The sequence below is a fragment of the Scyliorhinus torazame genome, chromosome 18, assembly GCF_047496885.1.
Source record: "Scyliorhinus torazame isolate Kashiwa2021f chromosome 18, sScyTor2.1, whole genome shotgun sequence".
Taxonomy (NCBI): Eukaryota; Metazoa; Chordata; class Chondrichthyes; order Carcharhiniformes; family Scyliorhinidae; genus Scyliorhinus; species Scyliorhinus torazame.
Window position 1 is genome coordinate 154,393,499 of NC_092724.1, and position 11,995 is coordinate 154,405,493.

Here is an 11,995-nt window from a genome sequence, read left to right on the forward strand (position 1 = left end):
TCTGAACCTCGGAGTCTCTAAAACCTGCTATTTTAAATATATGTTCAGACCTTACGGGGCTAGTCGGGGCAGCACGGTAGCACAGTGCTTAGCACTGTTGCTTCACAGCTCCAGGGTACCAGGTTTGATTCCTGGCTTGGGTCACTGTCTATGCGGAGTCTGCACGTTCTCTCCGTGTGTTCTCTCCGTGTGTATGTGGGTTTCCTCCGGGTGCTCCGGTTTCCTCCCACAGTCCAAAGATGTGCAGGTTAGGGAATTGGCCATGATAAATTGTCCCTTAGTGTCCAAAAAAGGTTGAGTGGGGTTACTGGGTTACGGGGACTGGGTGAAGGTGTGGGCTTGGGTAGGGTGCTCTATCCAAGGGCTGGTGCAGACTCGATGCGCCGAATGGCCTCCTTCTGCAATGTGATTCTATGATAGTCCAATGTACAGGACTTTAAAAGAATCACAACTGGGTTGTCAGTCAATGAGAGTGAGAACTGACTGCAGATTTCTCACTGGTAAAGCAGCAAGCACTGGCAAGACAGCTGCACCTCCAGTCACAGATTTTGCCTCTTGCTGCCCCTCAGAGACAGAGTGTATGACTGGAGGAACTAAACGGGTGAGAGGAAGGGAACCTGTGATTGGAGGTTGAGGAGCAGTTATTCTGGCCTGCTCGCAGGGGACGTTTCAGCTGTGCCGTCGCCAATTGTTTTTTGACCAGTTGCTGGATGACGAGTCTGGTATCCTCCGGGAAGCAGTGGAGAAAAAGCAGAAAAAGAAAATAGAAGAGAGAATGTCAGGAAGCTTGGGAAATCTCCACCAGTAACAAGGCTGAGGTTAGACCCTGGAGAGCCATCAACCTCGTGGCCTGTCCAGACTTGGCTGCCATCCACAGATGTGGCTGTGGTTCTTTGTTTACTTGTCACATTTTCACCACGATAGAGCCCAGATAAGTTTGCAGGATATTGTTTTGAATGGAGAAATGGAGAAAATTTGCAGTTATTGTGAGGGTCGGGAGTCTGGGCCTGGGTTTGGTCTCCATTGAGCAGCCACCGATTGACAGAAAGGGATCTAGATCCACATAGAGTCTCTGCCTGGTAAACGGCTTCAATCAGAATGAAAGAGTCCTGAGAGCAGCTAACCTGGAGAGGCTAAAGCAGCCCCATGGGTTTCTCATTATCTGGACTTGCATCCGATCTGTTGACAATTGTTTATTGACATTTTGGTCAATTAACATTAGAATAATTTTACATTCCCAATCTGATGCTTTTCTGATAGTTTGGACACCACTAATGTTTTTGGTTGTGAGGGAGGGTCTTGCATCTGGAACATCAGACCTGTCCCTAACTGTAGTTTGTATTTTCTGTTCTGATGATTGTGCCAGATGCTCAGCTTTGAGAGCCAAGCTCTCCTGCATATTGGACAAGTTGCTATTTACTATTTTCACTTCTGCCACTTCAGGTGTGTGTGGATTTGAATGGCTGTTTCCTACTTTAAGTCAAATGGCTGTTTTAGTTATTTTCTGCTGACATTCCAATTACCAGAATCTGTTCTTTTGTCCATTTCTTCTTTGTGGATACCTGCAGCATGTTGCACATCTAGGGCTGATGTGCAAAGTAGTGTGTATATTTGTATTTGCAGACTGACATTTTAAAATTGTAGCATAACCCCGGATTCCATTTTGTAAATAAAATAAAATCAGAATATTTCTGGTAGACCTATTATTCTTCCTAAAAAAAAAAGGTATGAATGTATGATTCAGTTTAATGGAAATCTATTTCTGATCACCTACAAGTGATTCACTTTCAACGCCATGCCTTGACCGAGTCCACATTTCTGCAATATTTTCTAATGCTTCATATTCTAAAGCGAATGGAAATGCCGCAAGGCAGTTTTCTATTAAACGTGAGCAAAATCTCATTCCCTGGGGTGGCATGTGGCGCAGTGGTTAGCACTGGGACTGCGAAGCTGAGGACCCGGGTTCGAATCCCAGCCCTGGGTCACTGTCCGTGTGGAGTTTGCACATTCTCCCCGTGTCTGCGTGGGTTTCACCCCCACAACCCAAAGATGGGCAGGTGAGGTGGATTGGCCACGCTAAATTGGCCCTTAATTGGGAAAAAAAATAATTGGGCGCTCTTTTTTTTTTTAAATTTAATTTAAAAAGAAAAAATAAATAAAATTTAAAAAATCATTCCCTTAAATTCTTATGTCTTTTGCGTGTTCAGTTTTTATCATTGTCTCTTCATTTTGTTGCAGGAACCTAAACGACGCAACATCTTCAAATCCATTCATAGTGGAAATGATCTCACTACAGACCACATTGTTCAAAGAATAATTAAGAACAGGTGAAAAAAATATATTTCTTTTAAACCACTTGCTGGCTGTTTCACTATTTTATAATCTAATATTTAGATGAGAATTGTCTTTGCAAATAATTCCAGTTTTATGTCTTTGGAGCTATGGTATGAAGATTGCATTACGAATGCTAATTCTGTACTGCCATTGTACTTACCTTTTGAATTTTAATGCTGATCAGCCAGTATTTACTACTTGTGCTATCAGGGTGAAACAATATATTATTAATGGGCACATTTGTAATTTCAGTTCTGTGAAGAAGAGTAAAAGAGGACAGGGTTGTTCTCTTGTATGTCTTTTTTTACAGATGGCAACAATTTGTACTGGACTGCTGTTGCCATGAAAAGTTACAGCTCCAGTATCTAATCCAATCCACCATTCTTCCTACTTAAACTGAATAAATGTTTGTGACGGACTGTTGATCTAAAAAATGTTTTCCATTTTCTCCTGAGTTGTTTCAGTAGTTGCGAACAACTTCCCAGTATTTCGGTCAAGTGGCTTTTCTTTGTGTGAGACCAGACAGCAAGTCACAGCAGACCATTTGACCATGGAAAGGCTATCTCCCCACTTGGTTTGGTTATAATACTGTCCATGCTCAAATAACCTGGAAACGGTGTCTGGGCTCATATAATATGTTGGGAATGTGTGCTTCGGATGGGACAGAATGAGCATTTTAAAATGGGTATGCTTTCAAATTTCCAGTTTGAACCATGTTGCTGTGCATTGCATAGACGTTGAGTGGTTTTCTAGAGGGGTGTTTATACAGTGAATTTTACTCTTGCAAAGCTAGTAGCAAGCAGAATTTGGAGACATTTGGATGATGGTCATCGGCTAATATTGCTGAAGAAACTATACAACACGAAGGGCAGCACGGTGGTGCAGTGGTTAGCACTGCTGCCTCACGGCGCCGAAGACCCGAGTTTGCACGTTCTCCCCGTGTCTACGCGGTCTCACCCCCACAACCAAAAGATGTGCAGGGTCGATGGATTGGCCATGCTAAATTAATTGCCCACTAATTGGGGGGATAAAGTTTAAAGAAAAAGAAACTATACAGCATGGTAGAGTTAGACAAGGAAGGACCACTTGTGAAAATGGCTGCATTTTAAGAATGTTAGCCAATGACTGGTTGGGATATGTACTGTATTTATTCTTGTCATTTTATTCTGTGGTGCTTAAACCACAATTTAGTGACTCCACATGTATATGGATCAATCTCTCAAAACCAAAATGCATTTTAAAAATATTTGTCGAGAGTTTTAGCTAGGTCGCTCTCTTTCTTTGCAATGCAATTCTTCTGAAATCAGCCAAACAATTGCAAAATATTTCATATGTTTAAGCACTAAATTACATTCTGTGCAAACTGAGTTTAGCAGTCTTTGTGCTATTTTTTTATATGACATTCCCCCAGATAATACATCATCATTGCAAGTTTTGCCCAGTGTGGGCCCTCAAGATTGTGGGTGTGCGCTGATATGGGTGCAATGGGTGAATCTCGCACGAGCCCCCAATCGGGCTTCACGCCTAGCCAGTTGCGAGTCTCCTGACTCGCTCCGCCGGTGCGATCTGGACCTCGCCGTTGTTGGGACCTTGGTGCTCTACCTGGGCGGCACTGCCAGGGTGCCCAGGCTGGCACTACGGGGGGTCGGGGCAAGGGTGGCTTGTCAGGCAAGTGGGGGTTCTCAGGGGCCCCCTCAAGGTTAGGGGATGAGGGGAGGGTTCAAAGGAGCATGTGGGGTCTGAAAGGTTGGGAGGGGGATTGGGGCTGCCAGACAAAATGATGCCCTGATCTGCAAAGAGCCCTTCCTACTGGTAATTTGCAGTTCGTCAGCAGGAAAACGTGTGGACTCGGAGGAGAGAATCTCCCCAAGGCTCAAAACATCCTGCAAAATGTGGTTGTATAGCTGGGTGTTTCTTGGTGCTGCACTCCGTTCAGCGGACTGTAACTTGAATCTGCTGAATCGCGCCCTTTCTTTTGGGACAATGGACAATGACATTTTAAAAGTTGTTAATTACAAAAACTGACTATACACAATTATTATTAGTGAATGGTTCTCTATGAATTATCTTCAGTTATTTAAAATTGGGATACTCCCAACTAGTGGACCAGATACTAATTCAAAATGTATTTTTGTGATCAACTTATTTTCAGGGCAGCACGGTGGCGCAGTGGGTTAGCCCTGCAGCCTCACGGCGCCGAGGTCCCAGGTTCGATCCCGGCTCTGGGTCACTGTCCGTGTGGAGTTTGCACATTCTCCCCGTGTTTGCGTGGGTTTCGCCCCCACAACCCAAAGATGTGCAGGCTAGGTGGATTGACCTCGATAAATTGCCCCTTAATTGGAAAAAATTAATTGGGTACACTAAATTTATATTTTAAAAAATTAACTTATTTTCATCAGCTGTATTAATCAAACATTAATATGTATACAATGAACTCCAGGCAGGGAACTACTTCTCGAAATTGAGCTGATTTTGCAGTCAGTTTACATCAGTTTCAAGATGTAGTTTTTTTAAATATTTGCCTCTTTCATAATTACTAGAAATGTTCTCCACTCTTGCAGCTGGATTTAATGGATTATGTTCATAAGCCCATGTTTAGTTTAAATAAGCTTTTGTTAAATTCAGATTTTATATTTTCTGCCACAAGGTGGAAAACTTGGAGAGTGGTTCACTCCAAAGCCCTAACATCCCTTAACTGAGGCACAAATGTAATTTTTTCCCCTCTTTTTAGCAACTAACTACATAAAGCTTTCCAGGAAAAATTCTTATAATTGGGACAAATGTAGGGCGGCATGGTGTCGCAGTGGTTAGCACTGCTGCCTCATGGCACCGAGAACCCGGGTTAGATCTCTGCCCGGGTCACTTTCCGTGTGGAGTTTGCACATTCTCCCCATGTCTGCGTGGGTCTCACCCCCACAATCCAAAGATGTGCAGTTTAGGCCACGATAAAGTGCCTCTTAATGATGTGCAGGGGGCAGCACGGTGGCACAATGGTTAGCAATGCTGCCTCACGGCGCCGAGGTCCCAGGTTCGATCCCGGCTCTAGGTCACTGTCTGTGTGGAGGTTGCACATTTCCCCGTGTTTGCGTGGGTTTCGCCCCCACAACCCAAAGATGTGCAGGGTAGGTGGATTGGCTACGCTAAATTGCCCCTTAATTGGAAAAAAAAAATAATTGGGCATTCTAAATTTTTTTTTTTAATTGCCCCTTAATTGGGGGAAAAATGAATGGGGTACTGTAAATTTATATTAGAAAAAGGATGGATTTTGAGCTCTAGATCTAGCTAAGTTTAAAAAATATATATTTATAATGTTTCTAAAAGTGAACAAATAGGACAAATATAAACAACATGCTTTTTTTTCTTCCTTCTTTGGTATATGTGATGGGGAGGAGGGGATAGTTTCGTGAAGATCTAATTTCTCCCAAAACACTGGATCCTTTATACTACAGTTAATTTTTAATACATTATAGATGCTATGTAACGTTGAAATCTATTTTGAATTTTGCTACTTGCAATCAATAGTATTATTCGTTATCCCACTTTTTGAACCTATTTTTATTTCGCTGCTGTTGAAAGATTACAATTTGAGGCAAGAAACCAAAAGAAAGAAGCGAAGGAGCTAGCTGCAATCGAGGCCGTCAAGAAGAGATGTGATGACCAAACGCGAGGAATTCCAGACCAGAAATGCAGTGAATAGTGCGATCCACACAAAAACAATGTCCATTTACACCAGTACACTACATTTAATGAATGGTCTTTGTTCAGCACTGTTTGTTTTACATTTACTAGACTTTTGCATTATAGATTTGCAGTGAGTTTACTTGGCGGACCTTTTAATATTTTTAATAGACTTAATTTAAAATAATGGGATGCACTAAAGGGGTAGTCTGTACTTTTTGGGCATACTAAACCAGCTGCTTGTAAATATACAGATAGTGGTAAGAGTGTTTACAGTCTAGTGCTGTAAAATGTTTTTAAAATTATATAATTTAAAAATTATATATTCTATTTTCTTTTAATTGACCTATAAAAGGTCTGATAACATTGTAGAATTTTCAAATATCTATTACTATTTTTTGGTAATTGGATTTTACATATGTATCATGCTGCTTTTCTATTTATAAAGATATTTTACGGTTTCAATTAAAACTGAAGCAATTTTGATGTTTATTAATACCAAGATAATTGCAATTGAATTTGAAATACTGAGCCATGGTTTATTTTTAATTTCCTTTTCATCTTGGTACAGGAGGCAATTTTAAATCCCAACTTCTTTGTTTTCTAACGATCTTGAACTGTAAGGCATTACTCGGTCCCGTTTCTTTCCCCCACTCCTCCCCCCTGCTGTTATAATCTCCTGTGGTTGAACAGCAAATGAAAGCATTATTAGTGGTGCTTTCTTTTTTTCTTAATCGTTTTCTTAGTATATTTCGTGTCTCTAATTGCAATGCGTTTTGGTAGCGGTTTTATTTCTTGGGACCATACAATATTTTAATAATCTGCAGTATATACAGGCCATTATATTACAATTGTTCATGTACAATTATGAGGTCAAATACATTAGAAATAAAATCTTAATTCTGTTTATCAACGGTTTAAGGAAGAAAACATTCAAAATCGCTGCACAGTAATTTTGAACATCTTCTACATTTTAACATTATACATCTGCAAAAGAACCTAGACTAGATTTTTGGCTCTTGAGGAGTCTTTATGCTTGAAGTTATGAAAAAATATATTTTTAGATTTTTTTTTTTCTCTTCCCCCCCCCCCCATTTAAACAATTTTGGACAGCACACTTAATAGTTTACATCACTTTGCAATCATCAAGTCGGAATTAGTAACATTGACAGCCAGTGGCCTTTGAAGCTAAGCCATTATAGTGGTCAGAGCATCCTGTTGATATGTCATTGCTGCCCAACAAATAGTAATACTACTGTTGTAATTTTTCCCCCTCCTAATTGTGGAAAGTAACATGTTTTTAGAACGATTACATTCTGTATGCCTTTGGTTTTAATGTGTTCACTTTGCTTTTGAACTACATTGTGCTATATGTAAATATCCTATCTGGAACTTGTTGCGCAGTTTTAATGAATGTATATTCTGGCAAATCTGTCTGTAGAATGTTTGAATTGAATGTCTGCTTTTCCTTCTCTCCAATGGTGAATTAAAATGAATGCCCCTGAGTAACATATGCTGGTGTAATGTAACAAATAAACCAACACAATTTGTGTGTGGCTTTGAATTAGCAATGTGCTGACTTCAGAACAAGTAGGACATTTTTCATGCTCTTTTTGTCACTTTTCCCTCCAACGGATTTCCTTTTATTTCCTTCTAATTTATTTGTGACCCATATTTATCTTACAAACTGCAATCACTCGATTGGCTCAGGCTGCCAATCAATGCATTAATAATCTTGGTATCTGGGGAATGGTGCAGATAATAAGTGTTTATGGAGGAAAATGTGCCAGATCTGAAAGATGGCTAAAATAGATTGCATAACATTAAAATATACTTGCAGCTTGGACTTTTCTGTGATTTAACTGCAAATTTTAGCCTTTGGAAACCTGAACATTTTTAATAATGCATGTTAGAGTGTCATTGAAGATGAGCATTGTTCCCACTGCCACAATGGTGATTTTCAGCCAATGGATTACAAAGCTGAGGAAAAAGGAGGGCCTTGCTTGCACGAAGCTCTGAGTACTTAGCTTGGCCTTTAGCCAACATCAATGATGATAAGAATGTGCTTTAAAGCACAAGGTTACCATGACGTTTTGGGTACCGTGTGAAACCTGGATAGAAAGAAGTTCCAACAGACTACCAAACAGACGCCTTCATCGGACAGGGTATTGAGTACAAGAGTCGGCAGGTCATGTTACAGTTGTATAGGACTTTGGTTAGGCCACATTTGGAATACTGCGTGCAGTTCTGGTAACCACATTACCAGAAGGATGTGGATGCTTTAGAGAGGGTGCAGAGGAGGTTCACCAAGATGTTGCCTGGTATGGAGGGTGCTAGCTATGAAGAAAGGTTGAGTAGATTAGGATTGTTTTTGTTTGAAAGACGGAGGTTGAGGGGGGGACCTGATTGAGGTCTACAGAATTGAGAGGTATGGACAGGGTGGATAGCAACAAGCTTTTTCCAAGAGTGGGGGTGTCAGTTACAAGGGGTCACGATTTCAAGGTGAGGGGGAAAGTTTAAGGGAGATGTGCGTAAAAAACTTTCCACGCAGAGGGTGGTGGGTGCCTGGAAAGCTTTGCCAGTAGAGGTGGGCACAATAGCATAATTTAAGATGCATCTAGACAGATATATGAATGGGCGGAGAACAGAGGGAAGTAAATCCTTGGAAAATCGGTGACAGGTTTAGATAAAGGATCTGGATCGGCGCAGGCTGGGAGGGCCGAAGGGCCTGTTCCTGTGCTGTAATTTTCTTTGTTCAAACGCTGGATTCTGGAATGAATCCACTGTCAACCTGTTTCCTTTCCATTCTTGACCCATCCATTGGAGGGAGAGGGATGAGGAGCAAATGATTAAAATAGGGATAAGTGCATTTAATTTTTTGTGCAAACTCCTTCACTGAATCCCACCTTGTTTAATGTTAATTTCTCCTACCCAAATTTACCTTTAGTACACAAACAAAGGAGATAATTTTAAAATATTTAACCAGTGTTGCTAACTGGGAATGATACTGATAATCACCCTCACTGTACAGCAATTTTGGATCTATTAATGGCATACCCTTGCTTAAACGGGTGACTGCTGGTGCATTTCAGACGAGCTTTAAACAAAACTGGTAACAATGATGAATAAATGTTTTTATTTGTCTATTGAAAGTGAAGTCATTAAGCACTTAAAGTACTGATGAACAGTTTGTCTTTAGTAAACAGTTTGTCTTTATTCACTCCTGAATAAAGTATTTTTTTAAAAATCCTACAGTGTAAAAAAAAAAAAAAAAAAGCGCAACTTATTTGCTCCCTTTCTGGAACATAAAGCGTAACCGGAATTTCAATGTGCAGTGACTATTTCGACAGTTTGCTCACTACACCTGTGGAAAGGAACCTAAAGAGAATCCAACAGTTGCTGTTTTGTACACAAGTAATACGTGTGTGCACCACTTTAAGTTCTAGGTACATTTATACCTCACTTAACATCAATGCATCTGTTAATTGCATGATATCAAGAAATGGCTGAAGGCACTGGATACTGAAAAGGCTATTGGCCCTGACAATATTCCAGCAATACTACTGAAGACTTGTGCTCCAGAATGTGTTGCGTCCCGAGCCAACCTGTTCCAGTGCAGCTACCCAACTGGCATCTACCCGCCAATTACATCAAAGCCAATTATTTTTTTCTTGAATGAATGCGAGAGCCCAAACATCCGTGGAATCCCCTCCAGATAACTCCAGGTTTGTTTAATTTTGAACGCATCAATTCCTTCAACTGGTGGAAAAAAAGTTCTTCCGCCTTGCGTAGTTTTATTTCGCTTATTGATTTCACTGAACCGTTGCCCAGTTTAGGCAACAAGAAGTTAGCATTCAGCAGGTTCCAGGCCAGAATTTTATGTATAAAATTCGGGCACACGCTCAACCCGGAAGCACGTAGAATTGCGTGAGACAATGCCAGGCACTCTTCTCAATGCCATCTACCCTCATGCTATATTTCGGTCAGTGTGCTTCTGGCTTGCATGCACGCCTGCCAACAATCAAGAAGCCAATTTAATTAAACAGCAATTGACTGGAGTTTCACGTTACCTGCCTGCCTTTACGGTTGTGGGTGGTGGCCTTTAAGTTTAAGCTACAACCTCAATCCAGGGCAGGATGAAAGGTCAGGGTTCAAATAAAAGTGTCTGGGTACTTAGGTCAGTGGGTGGCACGGTAGCACTGATGCTTGACAGCACCAGAGACTCGGGTTCGATTCCCAGCTTGGGTCACTGACTGGCATCTGCACTTTCTCCCCGTGTCTGCGTGGGTTTTCTTCCGGGTGCTCCGGTTTCCTCCCACGAGACCAAAAGACGTGCTTGTTAGGTGAATTGGAAATTCTGAATTCTCCCTCAGTGTACCCAAACAGGCGACATGGGGATTTTCACAGTAATTTCATTGTGGTGTTAATGTAAGCCTACTTGTGACACTAATAAAGATTATTATTATAGTGCTGCCTGGACACTTGTGGCATAGTTTTTCCACTGATTCTTATTTTCCATGGGTCCGCAGCGGCTGTTTGCCCGAGGGTGAGCATTGGAGGCACCAGCCCACTTGTTCCCTTTATTCAGCGCCCACCCTCCCCAGCAGTGCTCAGCCTTTCACAGCGCCAGATACATGCTGGATGGCCGTTAATTGGCCAGCCAACGTGAAATTGTGCTCCAGCGCCAACCGTGCCAGGAACGCATTTCATGCCTTCTTCTGGGCCCGCCGAGCACATGCAGCGAACGGGTGAAAGGTTCAGCCCCAAATTTCCCATCAGCTGCGGAAGGAGGTCCACCTTCCTTGGGATTAAATGTACAGATAAGCATTTTGCTTCAACAATTCTTCAATGTTAAATTGATCCATCATTTTATTTTGATACTTTCTACAGTTTCTTGGTCTTCTGCTGTCTAAATGTTTCCCCCACAATTACAATGGCGCATAGCATTCTCAACTCCTCAGCAATCATAACCTGATTTGATTTCCGACTGCGCCACAAAATTGGGTGAGGCTCTTTATCAGGACTGTGGATTTCGTTACTGCTTTAAGATGGGCAGCTGCAAAGGCGAATGGATGTTACTCGCCCTTCTCTATTTCATGCTTGGTATGTCTTTGTAATTGGGATGGATTTTGCGTGGCTAATGGCAGCTTGACGCCTTTTACTCGCATCCCCATCTCCTCGGTGTTCTTGATGAAGAAAGTTCATGTTTTGAAGGGATGGTTGAATTAAAAATGTATCCATACCTGGTATCAGTGTGTTTTTAGAATATTTGTTTCTGTCATTTGTAATCTATCATGCACTTGCTGGAATCGTTCTATTATACCTTCATGAGAATCACAGAATTGTCCAAGGGCAGAAGGAGTCATCGTGTCTGATGGCCCATCATGTCTGTTCTTGCTCAAACATTACGTTCTGCAGTCTCCTTCCCTATGTAGAGTATGCGTTGTCTGTATAGCATGCAAGAAACAATACTTTTCACTGTATACTAATACATGCGACAATAATAAATCAAATGAGCATCAGGCTTCAGTGCCACTCCCCTGCCTTTTCCCGTACCCCTGCACATTGCTTCTATCCAAATTATCATCTGATGTCCTCCTGAATGCCTCTATTGAACCTGCCTCTACCACGCTTCTAAGCAGCACATTCCAGACCTGAACCACTCGTGTGAAAACAAACTTTCCTCACATCACGTTTTCTTCTTTTGCAAATCACTTTCAATCACGATCCTTAAACGAGCGGGAACTGTTATAGAATTTACAGTGCAGAAGGAGGCCCATCGAGTCTGCACCGGCCCTTACAAAGAGCACCCTACTTAAGCCCATGAATCTACCCTATCCCAGTAACCCCCACTTAACATTTTTCGGACACTAAGGGCAATTTAGCACGGCCAATCCACCTAACCTGCACATCTTTGGACTGGGAGGAAACCGGAGCACCCGGAGTAAACCCACGCACACACGGGGAAAACGTGCTGACCTCC

At 41.7% G+C, this 11,995-nt stretch overlaps 1 protein-coding gene across 1 annotated transcript in view; it reads left to right on the forward strand.

The window, feature by feature from the left end:
- Nucleotides 1-7,576, forward strand: part of pcyt2 (phosphate cytidylyltransferase 2, ethanolamine) — a 47,948-nt gene extending 40,372 nt beyond the window's left edge. The window contains exons 12-13 of the mRNA XM_072483646.1: nucleotides 2,239-2,327; nucleotides 5,911-7,576. Coding sequence (XP_072339747.1) covers nucleotides 2,239-2,327; nucleotides 5,911-6,031 — 210 coding nt within the window. The 3' untranslated portion in view covers nucleotides 6,032-7,576. The remainder of the gene's footprint in view (nucleotides 1-2,238; nucleotides 2,328-5,910) is intronic.
- The last annotated feature ends 4,419 nt before the right edge of the window (nucleotides 7,577-11,995 follow it).